Source organism: Numida meleagris, chromosome 5, assembly GCF_002078875.1.
Source record: "Numida meleagris isolate 19003 breed g44 Domestic line chromosome 5, NumMel1.0, whole genome shotgun sequence".
NCBI classification, from domain to species: Eukaryota; Metazoa; Chordata; class Aves; order Galliformes; family Numididae; genus Numida; species Numida meleagris.
This window is the reverse complement of record NC_034413.1, coordinates 14,654,122-14,681,546: the sequence shown is the minus strand read 5'-3', so window position 1 is coordinate 14,681,546 and position 27,425 is coordinate 14,654,122. Positions and strand designations below refer to the sequence as shown.

Genomic DNA, 27,425 nt, shown 5'->3' with positions numbered 1-27,425 from the left:
AAGATGGTAAAGCGAGTGGTAAATAACAGTATCAGGAACCTGCATAGGTTCAGTGGCTTATCTCGGGGATCTCAGCAGCTGTTGGTGACCTGTACTGTGGGGAAGTCTCTAACATTTCTAGCTGTTGGTACAGATTACTACTAATATTTCCAGTATATTTAAAACTGGTCATTGGTAGGGCTGAGAACTATTTGTGTGAGGCTCTGAACCACATTCCTGACTCATAAAAAATCTACTGTTGTGGAATGTTTTGTCAGTGATAAATAAGTTTCTGTGATCCTAAGTTTTCAGTACTTTTCTTCTTGTACAGTCATTAAACGGGTAATAAAATTAATGCATCTATATAAGCATCTTTAAATTACAGTATGTCTATCATCATGTAAAACAAATATCTTCTTAATATTAGATTGCAGTATGATTTGCTGGTTTTCGTTTTCACAAAAAGGACAGAATCTACAGAGAATTAATTGCTGAAATTTCATGACCATTTTTGTCCAGTATGCAGAAACAGATTGTCCTAAAACTAGGCCCAGTGACCATGGCTCTGAGCACTAAAACTTTAAAGGTATGTAAATACTTCTGATAAAATTAATGGGTCACAATCTGAAGCACTGTAATAATAATAATAATATTTAATATTCAGATTTAAGGCATAAACATACTTTCACTTACTGTAGTTAATTCCATTCCTTTCCTAGAGGTTTCACCTCCAAAATTAAGTGCCAGAGTGCACTGACAGAAATGAGTGTCCATCAGTTAGGACTAGTAGCTCAGGCACAGGGACAGTAACCCCAGCAGGAGAGGTAGCTTGAACTTTTCCAGTCATCTTTACAGGAGGAAATCCAACTATACACCAGAGGAACTTGCACTATAAAATTTCACTCTACTTTTTAATTCAGATTGTAGGCAGATTTACTAGCTACTCTTCTATTTTGTTGTTATTTATTATTAGTATTATGGCAAGCTTTGTCAAGTCACAGAGGAGAATGCTATTATGCTGGGTACTGTAGAGATACATGCTGAGAAGAGGGTATGAAGAGCTATAGAATATTTAATTTTTCATTCTTTTTTCATTGATTTGCATTATATAATTAGAAAATACTCCTTAAATCTGTTGAAGATAACTTTTCAAGGGAAAGGAAGACGAATTCTGCACCTTTTTACTTATGCAAAGTTACTTAAGTAAATGCAAATATATTTTCCATATAGGAAGCTATGTTTTATTTGATGTTTCCAACTGGCCCAATTTTCACATTTTCCTTAGTACTCTTGCACTTGTTTTCCTTCTGGTGCCTTCAGAGTCCCCACTTCATTTAGGTTCTCAGGTGGAAAGCAACAAAATAAGGTAAGGAAATTTTGAAAAAAAAAAAAAAAAGGTATGATAGGAAAAAAGCAATAAAAAGCCTGAAGATGGGAACAACAATGAAGAAAAACCGAGAGTTCTGACACTTCTTATTTACACAAACTTTTCTTCTGTCTTTCCTATGAAAGATTAGGAACCTGGCTTTGAACTCTTCATACAGATAAGATGGATGAATTTCAGCTAAGGATGGTGAATGTATGCCACTTAATCTGTTCATCTTTGGGGAATTTTTAGCATTGCTAGAAAAAAAAATATATCTCTTTCTAGATATACATTTATGCAATCAACATGTTAATTTCTTTACATCAGTGTATTTGAGGCAGCAAAATCAGCTTCTCAATAGTTAGAAAATATAAGAATTACTATCAGAAATTTCAGTATGCATTCAAAGAGTCTCTCACTAAGGGCTCTTACAGGATATCAAGGAGAAGGCAATGGCTGTAACTGGCTAAATATTAGAAAGAATGAGTAGGAATTAATGGTCAGTTTTGTCTGCAAAGGAAGGTCAAAACCCCCCACAAGGGGGTTGTGCTATTCTGCATATTGACAAATGATTTCAAAAGAGGATGAGAGTTTGCTGATGGTACTGAGTAAAAAACAACAACAACAAACCTGAGGCTGTTTTGAAGAGTTGCTGAAAGGTTTCATGCTAATATCATATCATTAAACGGTCGATGAAATTCATGTAAATATTTGTAAAGGTAACGCACATAGTAACATATATCTCAACTTCAAATACACAGTGATGAATACTGATACAGTTCAGGAGCCTGAGTTGGCAAGCCCATAAAAGTATGATATTAATGCTGAGTAGCCACTAAAAAAGAGACTGAATTTTAGGAATTATTGGGAAAATACTAAAAAAGAAAATGGGAGAATGTATATGCAGAACAATTATGTATATAAAGAAAAAGTAAATAGACCATGATTTTTCTGCATCGATAAAGAGGGATGAAGAATACGATAATCACATGAATAGCACACAAGAAAAATGGAAAGTATTTGCTCATTTTGTCCTTTTATCCAACAGCCAGGTGACATGAAATAAAATTATAGCTTTCTGACATTCAAAACTGATTAATGCAACCTGGAACAGGATTGACCAAACCTCCCTAGCAGGCTGGCTTGCTTTCTCACAGGATTCTTGCCTCATTCAGCACATGGAAAGAGCAGTGTATCCTTGTGTTGTTTCTTTCTCATTGCTCTGTGTGAAGCTTTTACCTGTACCTTTTTCAGTGCACTCTAGTTAAACCCTTTATGAAGACAAGAGTTTTCTCATGGGTCTCTGATGGTTACAAGATCTGTCTCTTCATTAATACTTGTCTTATCAAAGTCTCCAAAGTTGTACTGTCTTTCCCTTACGGAAGTGGAACCAGGGCAAAAAAGAAATACAGTTAGAATTGTTGTTGGGTGTCCAGTTTAAGAAAATTGGAAAGTTTTGCAATTCTTCCCAGAATTGCATGATAGCTCACTTGTACATATTGACAATGTTTCCCACTGGCATGAGTAACAGGTTCAACTGCTGTGTACTTCTCAGTATTGAGACTGTGATTCTGTCTTATTCAGAAAACAAAGGACTCAAATTTTGAACAGATATAAGATGGTGTTTCAGTGGACTAGTTGGAATATCACTGGACTTCTAGAAAAGGCAGGAGTACAACTGTGTTATCCAGCTTAATATGCAGCTGCAGTAACTGTCCCTATTGTAATGCCCTATCCTGTCCACTTCATATTTCTTGGCTCGTAGACAATGTCCTTCTTCACTACACAGCCTATTTCAAATCCACAGTGAGCCGTTCTCTGAAGTTGGAACAAGCGTGGCATCTCAGGACATCTGTACAGAGAAGCTAAATTAGGGATTTCAGGGGCACATTACTGATGTTATTCTTTGAGTCCCAAGGACTCATTTTAAAACGTGATTTCCCAACTTCAAGATGTTTGCTCCTCTTCTTTCACATCTTTTCTGTTATGTCCTGTATGGGAACTGCTGAGTCATGGCCTGAACCACTGATTGAGCACCTGGAGGAAAGACCCAGTCAGCCCTGGGAGCGCAGGTGAAGGCAATTCACCTGTGCGACCAGAAGGAGTGGAGCCTGGCTCCACCCCTCTTAGGCCTCACTGAAGGGCTGACTGCCCCTGAGGAAGGATCTCTTCCTGGAGATCCTGCCTTGGTGGGAGCCTTTCCCCTGCGAGCCCAAAATCTTCTGAGCCAGGTGAGCGCTCTATTTTCCTTCCACCTTTTTTTGTAATGCTATTTCCATCGCGTTAGTCCTTCTGGTTGCTACACGCCCTTTGTCCTAAACTTTGTTTGGATACATTTTGCTGGGACTTCCACAATACTGAAAAATTGACATTCATGACGTTCTCAAAGAGATCCTGTAGTTGTCCCTTCAGGTCTCTTAGGAAGCAATAGAAACATTTCTCATCTAAGAAAATGCTTTGCTGGGTGCCAAACCTTGAAATGATAAGTGCTCCTGCAGAGCCAATCAATACAAAACATACCAGAAGACCCAACTAACTTGACTAGTCTAGACGTAGAGCAAAAACTGTTGAGGTATGAGCTCTACAAACTTCAGGAAAAAAATCCTATCAGTGGACATCTGGAGATCATTTCATTTCTACCCTTCCTTTGCTGGTGTAGTATTCTCAGCTGTATTTTGCCTACAGCATATTTAGATAAGCCCCATGCTGACTAAACTGGTCCATATACTGGGAGGCCTTACCTGGTCCTATGTGGTCCTTTACGGAGAGGAGCTCTTTGAACATACTGTAAGTTTAAAAAAGTTATATTGTATTGAGCTTTTGTTTAGCAGACAAATAAAGACTGCCAACTGGACTGCACTCAGGGGCATGTGAACGTGCCTCCATGGCTCCGTTAGAAAATACTAGAATTACAAACATTGTATGGAACTTTGGAGCAAGTTAGCAGATACTGTTAATAGTACTAACTCCTTCCTCACACAAGGCTAAATGGAGCATGGATTGATACAGACGAGAGAGTATTTGTATGTATACTGCACATTTTCTTTGGAAACTACAGCTTTATAGCCTAGTGAATAAATAAATATACTGACTCCTCAGGATCACAATAAGTAACAGACATTTTACTTAAGATTGCACTTCACAGCTTCATTGTAATTTGATTATTCTGAAATACTACATTCATTTCTACACTGTACCATTTAGCTACTGTTATAAAGAACTGTATTCTGTTTTGTAGGAAATATGGAAGGTTTCATGAGATAATATGGTCCTGCTTGTTTATTTGGTTGCTTGAATTACTTCCATGGTGATGCTTTAAGTATTTAATGTTTTTTATTGATATTTCCATTAAGCTATGGATTATAATGAGCTATAATCCCAGTCGTATATGAATATATCTTTCTTCCCAGTGTCCTCCTTTTGGTGAACTATAAACCATGTGGATTATGTGAGATTATATCACTTTATTGCATAAATGACTAAAGGCTGAGCCTTTCTTTCACTATGCTTGTGTTTTGGTGCTGTTGTTTTGCTGTTTTCTTTCTTTTTTTTCCTTTATTGATAAAGAATACAACAAATGTTGATAGAAGAAAATTTAGGTCTAACTCAGGAAAATCCTCTAAGTACATGAAAGGAATTTGGGTTGCACCGAACATGAGGAATTTCTTGATGTTATAAAGTTACTGGCATGGGATCATTGACAGGCATGCTGTGAATGAATGTTCTGGAATGAGACTTCATTTTAGGGATTACCAGCCGTTCAGACTCGCCTCTTCCAGTTGCACGGAACTGATCCTATATTAATGAACTGCAACTAGTTCATGATAGAGGCAGTTCAGAGTCTGGCTACATAAATCTAATCTTTCTAATCAGATAATCTGATAAATGTCCTTGCTGGAAGTGTGGAATTGTGGAATGCTGGGTGGAAGGGAAAGGCTGGAATCCTTTTAAGCCTAATTGCCTCCTGTGTGCTGTTATTTTTTTTCATGACATAACTAGCAATTGGAGATGAAGTGTGGTGTGTAGTCTACCTTTTTAACTTCAGTTTAGCCCTGCTTGGAAAAGGAAGAAAGGTCATTAATCCTCAACTGTATTTATGTGCTTAGTACCCCACAGTCATAATGCAAGCCCGCTTACCATTATTCTGATGTTGCTAATTGAGAGGAGCTCAACAGATGTGCCTGGTATTCTCTGAGGTTCAGCTCATATCTAGTTTCCAGCAGAGTTTTATGAGAAACATGAAGGTCAAGTAACTTCCCCAAGGTTATGCCATAAGTGGCTCAACTGGGATTAGGACTCAGACTGTCCTTACTCCTAATCTTTTGTCTTATTAATTACTGCAGTCTCTTTCTACAAATACCTAGCAAGTTCATGTTTGTAGATTTACAAACACAATGCTACGGTCAAACTCAATTGAGGGAATAGATTTAATGAAAAGGCAGATAATGAAATAGCTTTGGCGAAGGAGACTCAAAACTGAAATGAGAAATAATTAAGACTGGATTTTACTTATGGGATCTATCATTCTAATGGCAATATTTTACTTCTCTCCTTGATCTCTTATTTCTCAAACACACACGCATCTGGTTACTCTCCCTTATCACCTGCCACTACATAAGCTACCAAAGATCATGAGATTTTCTGAAATTTTGGAGTCTGTATTTAGTTTTATTATGTCTCCAAAGAAATTGGTTGAGTGGATATGCAGAAGGAAATGGTAACAAAGTGGCTGTGACTTGGTTTCTTTGTCCTTTTGTAGAACTCCTCTTTGTTATACACATAATTAAGTTGTTTTCTTGATCTGTTGTGAGGGATGAAGTACCCTGTCTTAAAGAGGTCAACTAGCAACAGATTTTTTTTAGTTAGGATGAGGAAAATCCCTGATTTTTCCCTATCTGTATCTGAAAATTGTAATCAGTATTATGGAACATCAAACAGTTTATAGTGCCAGCTGGCTTTAATTAAAGGCTTATTTTCTTCAGTACAAACACACTTCATTGCAGAACAACAAACATTCACACCAATAGACTGCTCTGTTTCTGTAAACAGGGATGGGTATAATATGCTTGTCTGGAGAATTGCTTGGAAAGCCTTGTGGGATACAGAACTAAAATAGTAGCTAACACATATTACATGGATTAAGGAGTGAAAAAAGAAGTCTTTACTGAGCCTGTTGTGAACTGCATCAGCATAGGGTAACTTATCTCCAGTCATTAGGTAATGAAATCCAAAGCCACCGGGCACAATTAAAAAGCAACCTGACACCTGCTGTTTCCAATACATCTTCTGAAATACCTAGAAAGAGACAATGAATTTTATCAAGGGATTGAAAGATTTTCCATTGTATGTTCGTACTTCAAAATTAGTCCAGTACTATATGACCAGGAATGCTGCATAAAAGGAGTTTGATCTTTACTTCCACTTTTCAGAAGTCAATACTTGATATTAATAATCTCAGGGAAAGTGCCAAAGATGAATGAATGAATGTGGAAACTGGAATCATTTGCAGTGTGACTAAATGCGATGACATTGCTGTGGGTCTATGCAGAGAAACTTCTGTTGTGCTACCGCCTTTGGCAGACCTGAACTGCAAGGAGAATTCGCCAGCTAAAGACACAAAATGCAAGATAACTCAAAGAATTGCTGAGCATATAAAATCAACAGATTAAGGCTAATATCTTGTAAATTCCATCTTAAACCTCACTGGAAGCCAATAAAACAGATTAAAACTAGATGAAATGGGAAAGGCTTTGGAAAGGCTTTTCAAGAATTTCCTAGTAAATATCAAAGAAGCTATGTTTTGGCTTAGAATAACTTGGTGATTTTAAATGTTTTGGTTTGTGTATCTGTACCTTCTGAAGTGAAAACTAAAACCCATCTTGCTAAAGAAAGCAAGATCAGTAATCAGGAAATATTTTGCAGTGTTGCAACAGAAAGACAGTATATGCAACGTTCTGTGGTTTCTAGTTGGTTTGCCCACCAAGAGTAAAATCTTCTCCATCTTGAGAAAGGCATGAGGATTGCCTTGTTCCCTCAGCATCTCTGTGCATTAAACCTTTCTGGGTTTGCCAGGCCCTCTCATGTCTCACCTAGGCATTTGAGATTGCAATTTCTTGGCTACATGCGGCTTCACTACTGATAAAAATGGCCTTGGGGTTCTCCATTAGTATCTGCTAGTGCAGAAGATCTTCTTATGTTACGCAACTAATCCTGCTAGCTCAGCTCTCTGTCACTGAAAGCTACAAAGTCACAATATCTCCCACAGTCATTTCTGCATCTCTTTCTCAGTTGTTTGTCCATAACTCATTTTTTCAGAGGGTTATGACCTGACATCTGAGCTAGCTGATCAGTGTAACCTGTCTCAGTGCATGGGAGATGGGACAGGATGTGCTGGGTGGCTTAATACCTTTTAGTTGTAATGATGCTTTCTCTAGATTCTTGCTCTTGAGTGTTGGTTCCTGTCCCTGCCTAAAGTCCTGATCCAATTTGTTGATTTTGATTCCTCATCCTAGTTCCTCTTCCTGTGATTGCTGGTTCCTAATCCTGCCCTTGATCCTTGCTGCCTTGCTTCCCAGCTCTTGCCACTTTCTTTTCTGGCCCTGGTTTCTGCTTTGAGTTAGCTTGTCTGACTTTATTTCAGCTGTAACTGCTCCTCATCCTGAAGACACTTGCATACATTGAGACTAAAATTACAACAAACCAAGTCTGGTCTTCACATAACAATGCAAACTCTTTAGTTTTCATATGACTGAACTTAGCTGAGGACAGAGTGCAGAGAATGATTCAGTGGTATTAATACTGCCTAATCCAGAAATAGATATGTGGAAGTTCTACTTCTGGTACCAAGGCAAACTACTTATTACATTTGATCTCATCTTTGAGCAGATTAGTCTTGACTGAGGTACTTGTGGTAGAGCTGTAAATAAAGTGATAAACTATGTTGTTGGTTTTTTTCATGTTTCTAAGAATGCCACTTCCATCTGTTGTCTGAGAAGATTCCCCCCATCCCCACATAATAATAATAATAAAATCTCTTATTTTATGTAACAGGCAGAGAGAGGCTTTTTCCTCAGGTTTCAAAAGAAGATCCAAATCCCTAAGAGGTTTGCCTTAGTCATACTACAGATCCTTTGGATGCAAGTGATCAGAAAACCCATGGTAAGAATAAGTGTATGTGGGATACTCTGTTATAACAGAGCCTCTTAACTGGATATGTCTGTTTGGTGGGTACATTAAAATAATTAAAAATGGAAACTGATGTGCTGAATATACTCAGCAGAGCATCACCTGGCCGAAAGCATACTTCAACAGAGCTGTAGAAGAGCAGAGCAAATGCTTTGTGCTATTTTACCAGCTTGCTCTTTGGTGCACAGCAAGTGAGGCTCAGAGTCACCTTGATTCAGAGGCTGTACCTTTCTTTTTAGTAGTTTGATTCTTTTATTCTGTGAGTTTCTCATAGCTGTTCACATGCATGTAAATTTTTGGTATCCATAGCTGCTTGTGAGAGTATATTTCCTGACTTAGCCCTCAGTTGCACAGAGCACTCCATTAATTTGTTTTGAACTGGGATTTTATTACTTAAATTAATGCATTTTAATTCCTTTTTAATAGTAAATTGTGATACATCAGCCTTTGTTCACCTTCTTCCTAACAATTCTATCATACTGGCCCCATAGCAAGGCTATATGTGGTAGCACTGTGATCTTTACTGTTTTGTTCTCTACTCTTTCTAACAGCTCTTAATATTCTATTTTCTTTTATGATTACTACTGACTATACACACACTGTTATCAAAGTCTATCACATCTCAAAGATGCTTCTTCTGGGTTGTATTACCCATTCTGGAATTCATCATTTTCTGCACAAAATTACAATTGCTTTTTGTTACATAAATATTAATTGTCATCGTACTGAATTTCAGCTTCAAGGTTATTGTCCATTTCTTCAGCATCACAAACACTGTTTGCAGCTCTTTGCAGAAAATTGTGAATTGAATAACACCGTCATTATAAAACTTCGTCATGGTGCTGTTTCACTCTTCTGCTCCACGTATGGAACAGTGCAGGCCTTAACAGAATTTTGTGGTACTTCCTGTTAACTTTCAAGAAAATTGACTTTAAATTCCAAAATATTATATAATAAACCCATATATTTTGTTTTCTGTGCCTTATTTTAGGAGCTTTTATCTATTTCCACTGTATGAAAATCAGATTTAATAGTTTATAGCCCTCATAAAACCTGAAAAAAAAATCCTCTTCTTTTGGGACCACATTGGTTTTAAGTAAAATGTTACACCTCAATGTAACTCTTTAAATCTCATATAACTATTTCATTCTTTATTCCATTAGAATGCTTAGTTCTGGTCTTATTGACTTTGTTGCTATTCATTTTGTTGTTTTTTAACCTTTTCCACTGGCAATTGGAGACAATTTAAAACAGTCACAAATATTCTGTAAAGAACTCTGTGCAGAAAGCTCTACAAGAATCATTTGCATTCTGCTAAAACAGACATTTTATTTTTCTATCATGGTTTGATTTTCTGAGTGCTCACGTAATACCTTGGTCATGTGTTGGCTCTACAGATTTTCTGGAAGGCTTCCCGTTTCTGATATTTTTCTTATAATGTGGGCTAGAATGTTCCTTATTTATAGCAAGAAACATTCTGGGTTGCTTTGTGGCTCTGTAAGTAAAATTTAATCTCATCTAGTCATCTATTTCAGCATTTAATATATTTTAAAAGATATACTTTATAAAATTTAATGCATTGATTTTTTTTTTTCTGGCTTATCTGTAATGAGATAAACTATATTCCAATGTATCATTTGACAGTAGTAGCTACTATTTAGTATCATTGGAACAGTTCAAGTGATTTGTTTTTCGAAAAGAATGAAGTTATAGCAAAAAAAGTATAACAAAAAAGATGATACAATTGGTTGGGCAATTACAGGTAGTAGAGGTTGGAAATCTCTAGACAAAGAAACCATGGACTAAACACGGATGAAGGAAATTTATAGGTAGGAATTGACAGACTTTGTTGGTTGGCCAACTGCCTCGAGTGCGGTTTTTGACTTAAATGCAAAAAAAGAATTGAGATGCCTCTGCTATTTCTTTTAAGAATATCTGGTTTGTCAGAATTAGAGAAGATCTGTTGTGAGCCAAGTAATCTTACTGCTACATGGTTGTTTCAAATTCTTGTAATGACCTGTTATGTATGATCTTGTTATGTATAATCTTACAGATAGACAACATTGAAGGTTCAAAGAAAATGCATTTATTCTGTTTTGTCCTAGTAAGAATTGGGTTGACTCTGGGAGATGGCATGGCTCTAAACAGGTTTTCAAGACTTCAAAGCCTTGGCTTGGGAGATTGCTTTTACTATGATTTGCTGTTACTTTTGAAACCTTGGCTACAGAGATCTTCTATGCTGTTTACACTTAGTTGCCCTAAGGTTTAGACAAATGCTAATGGCATATGTAAAGGGAAGTCCTGTAATTGTTCGCTCTTTCAGATGCACAAAGTAATTGTAATGTACAAATAAAGCTAAAGCTTCCAAAATACTGCACAGTTACGCATTTCTGGGAACAACAGCCAGTACTCAGAAGAAAAAAAACTGACTGCAGATGTTGGAACAAAATATTTTTTTTTCTGAGAAGTAAAAACAGTGATGGGATATTTAAAGTTTCAGAGAACATAGACTTTCTTGCAGCTGAACACCTTTTTCACAGGATCTCGCATAGATAAATTTAATTTTGCCCACTTTTCTATCTTCTGAAAAAGAATGAAGAAGTGAAGTAGGCTTCTGTGGATTCAGTCCTTGCTTTTTAAGAACTTCTAAATTTGCCAGTGGCGCCTACATATGTGTCCAGATCCAGATCTTGATGCATTATGTGTGATCTTTGTCTTCAAGAAAAAGAATATGAAAATATTCTAGTTCTCAAGCAGCATTTGATCCTTGAAATAGGGCAGTGCCTGATGCTGCCCCCCAAAAAACATATTCTTAAGATGACACTGAAGTACCTAAAAATACCTAACTTTGCATTCATGTACTCTATCACAATTCATGCCTGATGCCACATGAGGTTTGATTGGCAGCATTAAGATATTTGGAAGATGTGTGTGCTATCCAGCTCTGGGCGTGTGCTTCTAAAATGCTTGAGAAGACTGCAGTTAAGGTTTCACTTGAACTTCAGTTTTATTCTGAGAATGGCAGTTTCATTCATTGGTCATGTCCTCAGTAGTGAGCATATGGATTTAGAATGAAGGCACAACATGAGTGCCTCCTCTTAAGCAGGCACTTGTGTTGTGGTTTGTAAGGTGTTCTTAGCACTTCTACAAAATGGGAAGCTTGTAGGCTAATATTTAGGAATTTTGGAGGCAGTTTTTTTGGGTGGTAACTCATGTTACTAAAAAGCTCTTTCATTAGTTTCTCCCAGAATTATTATATAATGTCAATCTTCTTTGTGTGTTTGGCCATTTTTGTTGTTGTTCATCAGATTGTCACTTTTCTTTATTCTAGATATTACTATACAAATTTTAATCCCAATACAAATTTGTTGTTATAACCATGTGTTTTGATTTCAGTTTTTCTGACACTTCCTGTACCCCTAATGTATATGATAAATCAGACAGCAGGCTTTCTTCCTCTTGTTTGTGTCATCTCATGGGTGGTGTCTTTTTTCTCTCCTGTGGTTGACATCCATATGTGGTCTAAATTTATATTACAAAGCGATAAACCATAGATTAAATATTTATTTCTGTCTTCCTACATTTTGTTGGGATGTGTAACTGACAATACAATGTATATTTTAACTTTCAGATTAGGAAAATTAACATTTTAACATAAATTTTACTGTAGCTGCTTGTCAATTGTCATATTAATTCTTTCTTGTTATCTTTTGCCACTTTAGGGCTGTAGACAGAATTAGACCGTTTCTCTTTTTTCCTTTACTTTTTCTCATTCTTTTCTTCAGCTGCAGTTTGTTTTCCATTCCTCCAAAACAGTATGAGCACATATTTGCGATTTGACTAATCACTTCTACTTAGAAATTGTAATTAATTAAAATCCAGAAGAACAATTTGTAGATTTGCATACAAATCATGAGTACATTTTATGCTTTTGGCACAGACTGTTTCATTTGGGTGTAGTAGAACCATCAGTGATATAATTCTATTCCTGAAGATATTCTTTAGGGCCAAAAAACCCCACCCCAAAATGGCTTCTATTCATTTTCTTTTAGACAAAGGACGCAAGGGAAATGAGTGATGTCACATTGAATGAAGAATTAAAAATATGTTCATTTCAAATGGATCCTTATTGTATGCACATACACAAATCTCTTAAACTCACAATTTGCCTTTACAGTTCATTTCTCCAGAGCTGTTGGCCCCTTTTTGGCTGTGGTGCATCTGAATTCCCTATTTCATATGTATCCTTGCACTTTGGTGGTAATTATTACCTTTCTACAGCCTTTAAGCCTTAGCCCAAGTGCTCTGCTACCAACAACATTTCTTCTGAGCATCAGTGCCATTGTGTCTAACAAAGCAAACGCTCCTTTTGTAGAACTTTCAGTTCTGATTTTTTGCACGATTTTGAACACGTGATAACAAATCAACTAATGTAAACCATGTATAATACTCAGACCACTCAATTTCCAGGTACAGGTCAGCAAGCCTTTGCCCACGCTGGATGCTAGGCAGGGACCTTTGTTTGGGGGCAAGGCACCAGCCCTCCCCGCCCAGTCATTTGAGCAGCCATTGGATTTCACACAGCTTGGCATAAGATCATTGAAAAGCCAAGGGAGCAGGGCCAAGCTTTTGTGCACCGGTGCTTCACTCATGGCTTGAGGCTGTCGGAGAGCGGATGTGGGCGCTGGGGGGGGGTCCCGCAGCCCTCGCATCCTTGTCAGGAGATGCCCATGGCGCCGGGCTGCTCGCTGCCACCTGGCCTGAGGGCCTCGGGCCGGCACTAGGCGTAAGCAGCCCACCGCAGGGGTACAGGAAGCCTCAACTTCCTCAACCGAACAGGAGGAGGAGAGGCCGGCGGGGCTCCCGCCCCCGGGCGGTGCCTCCGCCCCCAGCGCTCTCTCCTGTGGGCCTTGTCGGCCGCCGTCCTCCCGCACCAGGTGAACGCGTATCCCTCCGCAGCGGCCGCCCCCAGCGCTAGGCTCGCAGCTCCGCAGTCCCCGGATGGAAACTGTTATGGCCGCCAACAGCGACTCGCCGGGCTATGGGGACGGGCGAGGTAACTCCGCGACGGGCGCCGGGCGGGGAAGGAGAGCCTCGCGCCGTTCGGCCGGCCCTGCCCCGGCCCGCGGAGGCGCGGAGCGGGCGACAGGAGCCCTCACCGAGCAGGAAGCCGCCCTGTGCCGGCGTTGACTCGTTAAATAGTCCCGCGTCCCCCGCCCCTGCCGGCCGTGGGAAGTTGGCGATGCAGCGCGGCTCGGGCCGGCGGCGGGGCTGCGTGTAGCTCACGCACCGGAATAACGCATGGCTGCGCCGCCAGCGCCGCGTCCCTCCGCCGAGCGGCGCCATGGGCAGCGCCGCGCCCCCGGGGTCGTGTGCGCGCCAGGCGGGGGCGGGGCGGCCCCGGGTCTGCCTGGTGCGTGAGGGGGAGCGCGGTCGGGTGCGACCGGCGGCACGGTCCTGAGGCGGGAACGGCTGCCAGGGGCTTCGTCCCGGGGCATGGGGAGCGTCCCTTCGGCGTGGCGGGGCGGCGGCCCGCAGGTGGGTGCGCGGTGCGGGCGCTTTGGGAGCGGCTCGGGGGCGACGGGGCAGAACCGGGCGGGCCGTGTCCGGGTGCAGCCCGGGTCCCCGCAGGTGGACGCGCGTGGGGCCGGGCGGTCTGTGCTCTGCGCTCCACAGGGTAGTGCCTCGCAGTGAAACTTAGGCTAGCGTGCGCAAACCTACAGAGCTCCTAGCAGTGCGCGCTGCTGGAAGGTGCGTTTGGAACTCGTGGTTTTTTAATTCTAGATAGTAAAGCTTGATATAGAAGATCCACGACTTAGGAGAGCTCTCGCTGTCATTTCTTGCTAGGTTAAAGTATGCAGCTAAAGCCTTGTCTCCTTATCTTTTTGAAACAAGCTAAGGAAGTACTGATGCAGTAGAGCAGTTTTTGGGGAAGAAAATTGCGGCTTGGATCTCACATGGTTACTTCTGCTCCTGCGTAGCGGTTTCTTTCCATACCAGTTATCTTTGGTTCATGCTTACGTATTTTCAGATTTTGTATTTATTATATATGCCTTATTATCTACATGTTCCGTATATTGTGCAGGTAATATTTATTTTTTCTTTTTGTCTTTCGCAAAACTTTCTAGAAAGTCATAATAAATTCTATCATAATTCTCTACATTTTCTTATGGTGCTTTTGGCTTAAGAAAAGGTTACGTTTCTTTTGAGTTTGAAGTAATGAGTTAACAATTACTGCTTCCTGTCTTTTTTTAAGTGACTTTACATTTATACTTAGCACAGTTAGGGGCATTTGAGAGGTATTTATTAAGCTAATGTTGTTATACACCTGATTAGGAGTTTGCTGGCCATGAATTTCTAGCTACAGGTTTAGAATTTGTTTTGTATTTGATGGCATTCTCTCCTGGGAGAGAACATAGTGCGTATTTACAGTTTTTCTTCAGTGTATTAAAAAACGCACGCGCTGTGCAGTTGGGAAGGATTTGTGCTTTTCTGCATATTCTTTCAGCTGTGGCTATGTTTACATCATCTAAAATATCTGTCCTTTTCTTTCCAGACCTCTTTGCAGTATTCCTCCTGACTGTGGCCTTCTCTGAGTCTCACCTCTACTATGTGTGTGGAAAAATGTCTAAAAGGCTGTTGAAGAATTGAAGTCTTTTTTTCTAAATGAGTAAGTCTGACTTCTACTTTCATAAAGTAAATTTAAAGATCCCTGTGAATGACCGATTGATATTTACTAATTATATATCCCTGGTGAATTAATTTATTTGCTGTATTGCAGATGTTTGTCAGTAGCTGCGTGCTGTCCAATCACAACAAAGTTTGATTGTAATTTCTGCGGTTGGTTAGCTAAAGATGATCTCGAGTCAGGTTTGAATGTATTCACTTGAGCCTCTTTGCTGAACATAAATGTTTTACCCACTTAGGAGAGACCACATTGGCTCCATGTTAAAAGCCTGGAGTGTATTCCTGCAGCTACTGCATTCACTTGTGATTTTTTTTGTGGTAGTGATTGTATAAATATTTCAGATTTCAGTACTTGACAGTATAACAGAATGATAGATGGCTACCATCAGGGTGATACATTGTATGATGCAGCCTGTAACCTTCTTGTGTTGCATCTCTGTATTTAAGAAGTTCTTGAGCCGAGAAGTCCAGATTGCATTTTGGTCACTTACTCTTTAAGTGGGAATTTAGCTTGTTCTCATTCATATAATAGATATACTGCTGGCAAGAGGAAGGAATTATAATACAGTACTTTTTCTATGAAAATTGAGTATAACATGGATGAGTTGTTCTGTTGTTATGGTTCAAGCATATCCCATGTTTTAATCTCCTGCGTGGAAGACCAGAAACATCATTTATTTATATTTATATATATGTATGTATATATAAAAAAATATATATATAATATATATATAGTATATCCTGTACCTCAAGTGTTTAGTTTTAATTTGCAGATATTCATAGCGAGCATGTGTATGTCCATGGATTGTGTTTTTTTTTAAATGTAAAATGTATAGTTAGGATCTTGAATGTCTTGTAACTGAAGAACACAGTTGAATTTTAACTAATATTGAAGTCTGCATAAAATGTAGATATGTTTTACCTATCATTTTCAAGAATTATGTACAAATGCCAATATATTTTTGGAGGCATGTAATAAAGCATATGCTAAAAAAAAAAGCCCCAAACATGCGTTTTACTTTTATTGCTGCTGTGATGCATTAACATGACTTGGAAAACTTTTAAGTCTCCACTTTGTTTCAGTTGGGTACTTACATGCTTAATGTTAGATACTTCCTTCTCACAGGGATATGGGAAAATATTTGGAAGACGTCAGTGGTGGTGCTTATAATGGCCTGGAGCTCTAGAGGCAGCTCCTGCACTCCATCACAGTGAGAGAGATGATGTGATCATTCTTTCAGTTTGAATGTGAATAAACAAGATGATCTAATGAGTTCCAAGTCTGTTGCTTAAGGGTGGGCAAGGGAAGAGCGGAGAGAAAGCTGCTGATCAGATTTCAGCCAACACTTTACTGACTTTTGCTAGTAAAGAAAAGTGTCGCTATTAGTTCTTTATTGTGGAAAACTATTTCGTAAGAAAATACTGTATCAGTAGGGAAGAAGCAGTTCTTGTTCCTTTACAAAGTCCAGCTGATTTTTTGGTGCTAGTCCATTTCTCCTCATTTTATGTTACATATGGGAGTGTTGTTTGAGAGTAAACTTGTGCAGTTATAAATTGCCAGTGTAGCCTGTGAAGAGAGAATCATGCTCACCATACTGATTTGGGCCTCTTAATGCAAGGGGAGGTACTGTTGTCAGTCATACTCCTGTTCCAAAATGATTAATTTATATCCACAAATGTATGGTGAGAAACAAAAGTTGACTTTATCCATTGATTGCTTCAGACTTTGTGATGCTAAAGTAGCCATGTGAAATATTAATTGTAGATGACTGTGATTTTTTTTTGTGTGTGTATGTTGATAAAGGTCATATCTCCATTAGTACATTGGTTTTAAAAGTAACATTTGCTGTGTTTGTTTTCTAATTTCAGGAGAATAAAATGGGAAAATCGTAGAACATTGAGGATAACTCAGCACAATAAACTTCTTTACTACAGGAAATAAGCTTAATCTCAAGAACTCAGTTGAAGAAAAAGAATACACGTGAAATCATGCCATCTGAGCAGGATCAGTTTTCTCATGATAAAAAGCAAATTAATTTGTTAAAACACAATGCTGCAAATAATCTTTGTATGGATACTAGTTTGGAAAATGCTCTAGTGAATGATCCTTTAAGTATGACAACTCGACCAGCAGTTTTGGATGTCAGTTTTTCCTGTGAACTTAAAAATGTGAAAATTGATTTACCCAAGGTGAACATTCCAAATGAAGTACTAATGAAACATGAAGTTGATAAATTTAGAAAACTATTTCAGTGTAAACAGCAAACTGCAAGGAAGTCCTTAACTCTGGAGAAAGTAAACGTAAGCAATCCTAATTGTTCAGGGGGAAGCCATGTACAGAATAAAATAGAAGTGCAATTTGGAAAAGGGCTGAAATCTGCAGCTAAGATACTGCATTTCACTTGTACAAAGTGTGAGGACAACATTCAATACAGCCCAAATGATCTACGAAAACATTTTCAGCTGTTACACTCTGGAGAGTTGCCAGTGTATCCTTGTGAAATGTGTAACTTCTCAGCTAATGACTTTCAGGCATTTAATCAGCATAGACGCACCCATCGCAGCACTTTAGTAAAGTGTGAGCTCTGTCTTGGTGAGCAGATGTACACTTTATTGGATTTGACAAAACATTTTACATCAAAGCATTGTGTAAATGGTCACTTCCAATGTCAAAAATGTGTGTTTTCCACCCAAGATGTGGGCACATTTGTTCAGCACATTCACAGACATAATGGGATTACATATGAATGTGGAAAATGCCATCACATAAGCTATACAGAAGAGGAGTTCCAGAGACATCATCTTGTCCATAGCAGTCTGATTCTTTTTAGGTGTCAGTTTTGCAGTTACAGCACACCACGGAAAGATTATATATTAAGACACCTTATAGCTATGCATAGAGACCACTTATGTGCAAAAGAAAAACTGGAAAGGGATAAATGTGAAAAAAGAATACTGAAGACTCCAGCAGCACTGAAGCTTGTGTTAAGAAGGTATAAAACAGGAACATCGAAAAAGCCTCTCTGGAGAAGAAAAAAAATAATTGGTGGAAGTGACAAAACTGGAGAAAAAAATTCACAAGTGCTAAGAATTGTGAACAAAATTCAACCCAGATTGGATGAGTTGAACCAGTATATGAAAGTTGTGGAAGCAAATGAAGAAAAGGATCAAATTACATATACTGAAAAGAATTTCACAGGTGGAATGCACGCTGCTACTACCGCACAATATAACAAAGCAGAAGATGGAACACGTTTCAGCCTTGGATTATTGAAAAATACTGTTCATGGGCCTGCAGTATTGATGATCAAAAACAATAAAATATCTGTTCCAGCAAATTACAGTGCTAAATTTATGGGATTTAAAATTGTAGATGGAAAACAACATATTGTTATAAAATTATTACCTACAAATAAGCAAAACTTGCATTTGTTGGGTCAGAAAGTCGATCCTATTAAAGATGGCTCTACACCTTTGCCACAGACTGCTGATCCTTGTAATTTGTCTTCAGGTGCTATACCCCATGTAACTGACCAGTCAACCTTAAAGAACAATTCCATTCACCCGTTAACCTCTGTGTTTTCTTCTGCTCCTCATTCAGGAAAAGCAAAAGTGGAAAAACAAAATAACTCCTTATTGTATGGTATGAGTGTTTCTCAAACTGTAGCACCTTCTAATGTAGCTGTAGGAAAAAATTCATGTAATTTGCCAATGAAGTTGGGCTCACCTGTGTCTCCATGTGATGAGGTGACAAAAATTGGAACTCAGAGTAATATCTCGTGGAGAAATTATGGTCCTCCAAGTCATCCTCAGGTATTATCACCTCCTGTTACAAATACACTTTGCTATGACCCTTGGAAAATACCGTTCTTTCCTGAACTGAAAGTACAAAATGGTGGCTTGAACAATAATCATGGAACTAATAATCTCTATTACTCACCTTCAGTTGATTCTTCTAATGAAGGATTGCTGTCTTTTCATAATTATTCTAAAATGGACACTTTGGATAATCAGTGTAGCATTTGGATGTCAACAGATGACAAATCTAAAGAATTTATATCCAGCCAAACAGTTAATTTTCAAAACAGGGATGAATCTGCATCTTCATATTCAGAGTCAGTCAGAGACTTAAAACAGGAGAACACCGTATCAGCCCAATCAAATATTAAAACTTATGAATGCGTAAACACTAAGAATAATGGTATGTCTCCTAACAGTCAATCTAAACGTGTTATTGAGAGAGAATATTTTGTGGAAGACCAGCATAATGGTCAGCAGTATTTGGATACTAATTTGCATCAATCCTTTGAGACCACAGCTGAGGAATTCCAAGAAAATGGATCTGATTGTGTTAATTCAGTTCTAATGCCTAAAATCACGTCTGTTTTCTCATTGCAGAGTGAACAGGCAGCTAATTATTTATCGCCTGAAATAAACCAATTACTGCAAGATGTATTAAAAGTGAAAGCAACTCCTCAGGAAGAATCCCGCAGCAAGTTGAATAACTGTGTAGAACTTCATTCTGACAAGCTGCTTTCCAGTCAAGAGAAAGGGAATAGATCCTTTACACATTTAAAAAACTCACCAACCACATGTAGTTTTCAGAGGCCTTCTACTAATGTTGACTTTCATTTATGTAAGAGGGAGTTGAATGCAAGATGTAGCACAAATGAAGGTATGCATTGTGGAGAAGAGAGAAAGACACCCAGAACACACCTTGATTCCCAGGGAATGGATATATTATCCAGAACTGCAGATGGTGCATTGCTTAAAGATGATACAGATGCAATTTTGACACAGCGGCTGGTAAAAGATAAAAGGCAGTCTACAACCTCAAATCCTAGCAGCTTTTCCTCAGTGCTTCAGGAACAGAAGAAAACTCTTCTAGTTCAGCCACCTCCATCAAGATTTTTTGTTCCTTTGCACCTTGCTAACCAGCCTGGACTACAGGTTGTTTCAGGAAAATCTCTTTCGTCAACCAGTTCATCGGATGGTTGCACGACGAAAGGTGTACCTACGTCTTTTGTTTTAAATAAAGGACCTGGAATGATTCTGACTTTTAGTGGGTCAATTGGAGCTGTTGCAAGTGTCCCTAGTGACAGTTCTCAGGTTTTAGGCAGAGTTCCATCCAGAGAATATGGTAAAATAACCATACCAGCTTCAAAAGCGGAGGGGAAAAATGGCAGTTTCAGAAGTGTAAGAAGTTGCTGTAATAGGAGAACACGTAGTGCAGCAAATGACTCATTGTATAGTGTGTCGTCCAAAGGACCTCTTGTAGTTACAAACTTATCAGAGTCATCTGTGAAAGGAATTTCTTCTGTGAAAGCATTATCAGAGCATCAGGATGCTGTCTTTGGTTCTGAAGAGTCAATAAAACAAGAGGAAATGAAACAGAAACAGCATGTTTATGCATTTTTGCCTGATGGACAGCAGGCAGTTTTTCTGAAATACATGACACCAAACAAGCCTGTCGTACATAAACATAGTGTTTTTCAGGATAATGCTCATTATCAAAATTGTCAACCAAAGAAAACTGGAGTCATGCAACAAAAGCTTTTGCTGAAAATTAAGACTTCAGATACACTGGCTGAAACAAACCAGTCAGTAAACAACTCAGTGCCCTCACTACAGTTGGACAGCTTACAGTCCCTTACTCCTGCACTAGCACAGAAACAGACTGATCTTACTTCTAATGATGCCTTAATCTTACCGGGTAGGTTAATGCCAGCAAATGCCTCTTTGGCAAATTCTAATCCAGCATGTTGTATTCCTTCTGTAGAACCTGTGTGTTCTACCAGCACTGCAGGGACATGGTTGCAAAAAGGTTTTGTTGAGAGTACGCAAATAATAACCGCTAACAACAGGAATAACTTTGGTAGTCAGAAGTCCTCATGGAGCACCCAAAACAGAATTGGTAAAGTAAAACCTCGTTTAAAACAAAGTAGGCCTAAGAGTTCAGAAACTGTAGTTTTGCAAAGAAACAAGAATTTCAAACGGAAAAGTAAGGATAACTGCCAAGAACCTCCAAGAAAGAAAGTAATGTTGCACAGAAAGTGTAAGGAAAAGAGTCGAGGTGAAGTTGTTAGTGAATCAGGTGGCCCTTCCAAACCAAGGGCATCAAAAGATACTGTGAGGACTTTGAAGCTACTTCCTTTTAATTCTGAACAGCTTGTAAAATGCCCTCGGAGAAATCAGCCAGTTGTTGTGCTTAACCATCCTGATGCAGATGTTCCAGAAGTTGTAAATGTAATGAAAACCATTGCTAAATTTAAGGGACATGTTCTTAAGGTTTCATTGTCAAAAAGAACTATTGAAGCTCTTCTGGAGCCAGCCTTCTACAATCATTTGGACGTAACTACTAATAATCTTTTTCAAAAGAGGCACAGGACAATAAAACCTATTAGCCCTGTAAAAGAAAGATTTGTGTTAAAATTGACACTGAAAAAGACTAGCAAAAACAATTATCAGATTGTGAAAACTACCTCTGATAATACCTTGAAAGCTAAGTTTAGCTGCTGGTTTTGTGGTAGAATATTTGACAATCAGGATAATTGGGTAGGACATGGACAGAGGCATCTGATGGAGGCTACTCGAGACTGGAATTTGTTAATGTAATGATGACCTGTGAAAATAAAATATCACGCATTACACCTTTTTAGAAAGAGAATCAAATTGAATTATGATACACAGATCGTTTTGTATTTCAGTATTGTAACAAGTTGAAAAATAATGGAAAGTGCTTGTATTTTGGAAGGAAAAGCAGATTCTCTGCTGCCATCAAGCTTTTAGAAAGATTGGGGAACTCTGTGGTTTAGATAACTTGTAACTAACTGCAAATACAATTCCATACAAATATATATTATTTTTTGTTACTACTAACCTGTCCTATATTTTTATTCTATGAATGAGTTTTCAGGGCTTTTGTTCTGTACATATTTTTAAAAATCTAAACTTGTAAATATTTTTATACTTTTCAGCTTTTTGGTATAATTCTTGCACAGAAATTATTCCTTCCCCACTCCCTCTTTCTTTTTTCAGATCTGTGCATGCACTACTAAAAACAATGTAAAAAAAATTCAACTACACACAGCTGTTATCCTGGGATTTTTTGCTGTTATTTTCACTTGTTAGCTCCTGATTTTGTTTTTCAGGGATTGAACACTATTTTTAGCAAGTGCCTAGAAGATGTGAAGCAGTTAACATTATGTCAACTGTATAATCATAGGTCCAAACAGGGCCATTTCCCCAATAGTTTCATTTAAACGAAGCCATATGTGAATGCTTTAAGCTATATTGCTATGCACATGACACTTGTACTATTTCTGTGCAGTTTGTCTACTTTCTTAGTGAAGTATTTTTCATATAAATTAATAAAACATGTTACGATTGTGTTAATACAGTGAGCCTGAGAATGAAATCAGTTGAAAATATACAGTATATATATATATTCTTAATGTATATGGTGTTTCAGAATGGTGAACATTCCTAATCTGTATTCACTCTGTCACTATTAAATTTGCTATAATTTGTGTTTACAGAATATGATTGTGAGCATTTATAGAAAATACTTTTATTTTATTCTGTGTCTGTCACAGACTGTGTAGGAAGGCCAGTAGTGCAGAGCACCATTTCAGGCCTGTAGCCATTGTAGTTTTATTCCACGTGGATATAATTTGTGCCCATAATTTATTATGTAGTATTTTTCTACTGTTGCTTATTCAGATGAGCTGCCTTTTGTGGTGCTGGAGATTTGGCAAAACCAAGGCTTCAGTTATTCTGTCCTTATTTTAATTGTCAGTGGGGTAATAATGTTCCCAGGAACCCAGCTGCTTCATCTTTATAGTTTTACAGATAAAGGAATGAGAATATGCTTCTGATCCATGGTGATGGAGAGTATGCAAATGAGGGTTCTTATTACCCATGGTGTTTTCTATGTTTGGAGGCTAGATTCAGTCTTCTGTGGGAGTGCCTTTAGCATATGGCACCTGGTGTTTGTGTCAGCCCTTTCAAGCAGTTTACTTCAGAGATGGGGCAGTTTATGAATCCCATCTTCCCTTGTATGTTATGTTGTCACTCGTCATGAGGCTCTTAGGACATGACCAAGGAAAAGCTAGAATAACTCTTACAGATACTATCTGCAAGGTCAGATGGATGATCTTGAGGTTGCTTAGAGTGATGGGACCCACCTACATTGTTGAAGTAAACATGCTACAGAAGGTACTTTTATCTACCCAGCGTGGTACAGATTTTCCCTTTTTGAAGAATATGGGCAGTGTTTAATCAGAGCTAGCTTTATGGCTGTCAGCAGGCAAATGGAGTTGGCAGTGGTTGTTCTGGCTGTGTAGCTGAGTGCTGTGCTGAACAGTAGCGGTAGCATAGTCACAAAGTTCTGCCTGAGGACTGCAATGTAATATGTTGTATGTGTAAGTCAGCTTCCCCAAGTATTGATGAAAAAACTGTCAAAATTGAGTACTGGACGTGGAGAAGGCTGGGTCATTGAAATCATGGAGGCTTTAGGTTGTATACAAATCCAACTGCACTTTTCTGTGACTGTTCCTTAAGGTATAAGTCAAGACTGATTGTGCTACCAGTGAAACAATTACAAGTCTCTTAGGGTTGTCACTGGCAACAGTGACTTAATTTGCATTTGGGAGGTTGTAATGAAAATGATTTTGAAAGAATTACTTCAGGAGATACATGTTGTTTTTCTTGCTGTGTCTGTTGGCAGGAAGATCCATGCCAGCTTTGTAGCTAGTGAGTTGTGTATGGGAGTCAGCTGAAGTACACGAGACAGCACAGGTTGGGTGGATTAATGTGCAGTTTGTGTGTTTTCTGTATTAAAGTGGGCCCGTCTTGTGCTGCGCTGTGGGCTTGAGCTCTGATGTGAATTTGGCAAGGAACTTTTAAAAGTAGTTTACTGATGTGGAAGTGTGTTAGAAATAAACAGCAGTGGGAAAGCACAAAAAAGAAGCTAGGAAGGAATTGCTGGCTGCCTAGTCTTGCTCTCCTGTAGGAGAGCCTTCACACTGAACCGCTGAATTCTGGGCTTTGCCATTGACTTTCTGGCAGAAATATCTGTGAAGTTTATTTCTAAAACCTATCCACTGCAATTTCACCAAGGCTGAGCAATTTTTGTTAATAGTTACATAGCATTAAACTAGAAATTCTGCTCTAGAATTAGAAGGTTGTCTCTATATTGATGAAAAATGAGAGTGACAACTGTGATTGGATTTTGTTTTTTTCTGGAGAACTTTAAACAATACTGTGAAAAAGAGCACTGTGATGATAAAAATGTTGAAATAAGGTTGCTTTATACAATCTTAATTCCTTGTTATGTGTCACTTTATCTATGGCCATCCATCTCATTCATTGCAGAGAAGTGTGATTAATATTTTGTTTCCCCACTCTTAGTTATGTCCTTGTCTTATTTAATGCACATTGCTCAAGTATTGTTCTGAATATAGAGTTCTCTCTCTCTTAGGATTTTTTTCTGTAATACTTCATTTGAGGTCCTAAGAGTTTGGCTTTCCTGCAGATCTGATTTCAAGGAATCTCAAATCAGGCTTCCATGAAATTATGATCACAAAGATCATCAGCAGAAAGTTGGCTTAAGCAATCCTGGATCCTTATTGCACTGGATGATGCAGCAGTAGGTTCTTCAAAAACATGTTTAACTACCTTAATAATACAAGGCTACCTTTCAGCTGGCTGACTTCTGCAATGTTTGTTCCCACATTATCTTCATTAAATGGGAAAGGTGCCCTACAAATGTCCTACAAGCAACAGTACTTCCTTATGAAATACCTAAATCCATGTGGTAAAATAGTGAACGATTGCATATTTAATGCTCATAATACATCTGCCTGATGTGACCAATTAAGGTTGCAGGTAACCTGATCTGAAGTGTGCTGCTTTTTGCTGCTTGACTTTACAAGCTGTCTTAAAATGTTTTGATTGGAACATGTATCAAGATAAGAAAGCCTTAACTTGGACACAGAATTTTGAAACATGTAGAAATGAGTGCAAGTGCGAGGTCAGTGTTTCTCCTCTGAGGAAATGCTTTGTAAATATATACTTGGCCTAAAGTCTAGTCCCTTGTGTGTTCTTTGCAAGATGTGTGCTCATTAGTAGATCATGGCTTCTCTCCTTCAGAAATTCCAATGTTTTAACAAAAAACTTGTGTTCAGTATTTGTTCTGGGCCTGTTGTCATGTGAGATGTTTTATTTTTTTTAACAACACTTCCTAAGAATCTGTGCCTGCTGGTGGTGGTTTAGATTGAAGGAAGAATGTAATTTTGTAACTTGCATGTCTGAGTACTTGGAGAATTCGAGCTCTTTCGTGAAACAACATTGATAAGAATAATTTGCAGTACTCAGTATACTTTCTGTTCCAGATAGGCAGACGACACTTTTAGCTCTTCCTTTGTTTTCTTAGCTATTCAGATAATGTCATTTTTTTCTGGAAGATAAATTAAATAGCAATATCAAAAGTGGAGAGAGGTATGTTGATGTGTCTGTCAGAAGTCTTGCTAACACCTGCTACCTGATGGAAACACCTGCCAGCGCTAACTAGCAGCAGCTGTGGGCACTTCACCAGCTGTAGGGGAAGTTTTCTGGTGTGATTCCACTTGAGTTGCCACTTTCAAGATTCAGTAGTGGCTGCTGAATCAGTGTCACCACAATTTTTAACATAGCAAACTCTATGGTCAGTTACTTTGTGGAAGAAGGTGTTGCCTACTGACTCCCTGCCTCATCTTGCTGCTGAAAGTGTAAGTTACCCCCGTAACAGTGTAGAAAATGGCTAAGAATAAATAAGGGCTTGGAAATGAACGTAGAGTTGAATGTTTATTGAGAGCATATTTATTATTTGTAGGTCAACCACAAAATTACTAAGTAGTGCTGTTTGGAGCTGACAGGCAGTAGGAGCACTGTTTTGTGTACAGGAAGGGCTCAGTATTACTAACCACCCTGAAAAATCTGGTATTTAGTCTCTCAAATGGAAGCCTTCACTTTTACACCCTTTTCCCCCCCTGTTCTAGAATGATGGTGATGTTAACACCTTTTAATCAGAAGTATAGGAAGAAACTAGGCACTTTTCTGAGGAAGGTTATATAGATGGAACAAGAAACAAACGCGTTAAGAACAGTGTAAATATTGTGCAGTAGATGAATTGAGTAAGGCAAGGACTCTCTCTGAACACAAAGAAAGCTAAATACGGAAAGGGTGCTTTTTCACAGAGTATTTTCCATTGTTAGTATTGCTTGATATAGTAACCTTCTAAAGTGGTGTTCCGTATCATTAAATAATATCAGAGTAAACACCTGCAAGGAATAAATAAAGCTTGCAGAGACCAATAAGTTTGTCTTTTGTTAATTCTGAGGTCTAGACTTTAGAGTCGTAAATATTTTAAACGTTATACTAATAGTAGGCTAGTATTAGTGTAATTACTGTCACCTGAACAATATACCAAACACAGTATGTATGTAACACTGTAAAGTCAGTCTTCCATAGTAAGCAGACTTGTGAATAGTCTGCATACATAGTTTCTTACGTGCTGGGCTCTCATTTGCATCACAAATCTGTGTTGCAAAGGAAGAACCTAAGCAGCCATGTGCTGAACATCATCATATTAGGAAGCAGTTATTTCTAGAAGATAGGTGCATTGCATGAAGAAGGTGTTGCTCAAAGCCTCAAAGAACCAGCTGCAGAACAGCCTCTCTGTAGGTGACTTTCTGAGACCTTACAAGTCCAGGCTGAAGCTTGCCTTAAATGCCTTGTGGGTTATCTTAGAGAACACTGCCTAATTTGGGAAGAAAAAAAAAGCAAATATGCATAAAGTGTGAATTCTGTAAAATAAGATGGATTAATTTCCAGGTCCAAAGAAATCAAACACCTTTGGAACTAATTGACCACTATTTCTAAGAATGTTTTATTGGAGCAATTATGTATTGATAAATTTCATTTTAACCACTTGATCATTTGTGGAAATGACATTGCTGTCAATAGTGGAAGAAGTAAAACACTCTGATAGAACAGCCTTTCTTTTTGTTGTTGTCTGTAAACCAATTCTGCTAAACTAAATACTAACTCCATTCTTGCAATGTGTTTGGGCCTCCAACGATAGATTACTTAATAGCTCTTAATCTTTTGACTTTAAGTCAGATATCTGTATTAAAGCTGTAAAAACAGTTTTTGAAACAACAGGAGG

At 38.5% G+C, this 27,425-nt stretch overlaps 1 protein-coding gene across 3 annotated transcripts in view; it reads left to right on the top strand.

Annotated features, from left to right (window-relative positions):
• The window catches only part of ZNF518A (zinc finger protein 518A), a 43,554-nt gene extending 17,507 nt beyond the window's left edge, over positions 1-26,047 (top strand). Inside the window, exons 1-3 of one of the 3 annotated variants that reach the window (XM_021400053.1) lie at positions 13,417-13,586; positions 15,087-15,200; positions 17,087-26,047. In XM_021400053.1, coding sequence (XP_021255728.1) covers positions 17,207-21,832 — 4,626 coding nt within the window. In that variant the 5' untranslated portion in view covers positions 13,417-13,586; positions 15,087-15,200; positions 17,087-17,206 and the 3' untranslated portion in view covers positions 21,833-26,047. Of the gene's footprint in view, positions 1-13,416; positions 13,587-13,626; positions 14,069-15,086; positions 15,201-17,086 lie in introns of those variants that run through there. The other 2 variants (XM_021400056.1, XM_021400055.1) reach the window with 2 other exon arrangements.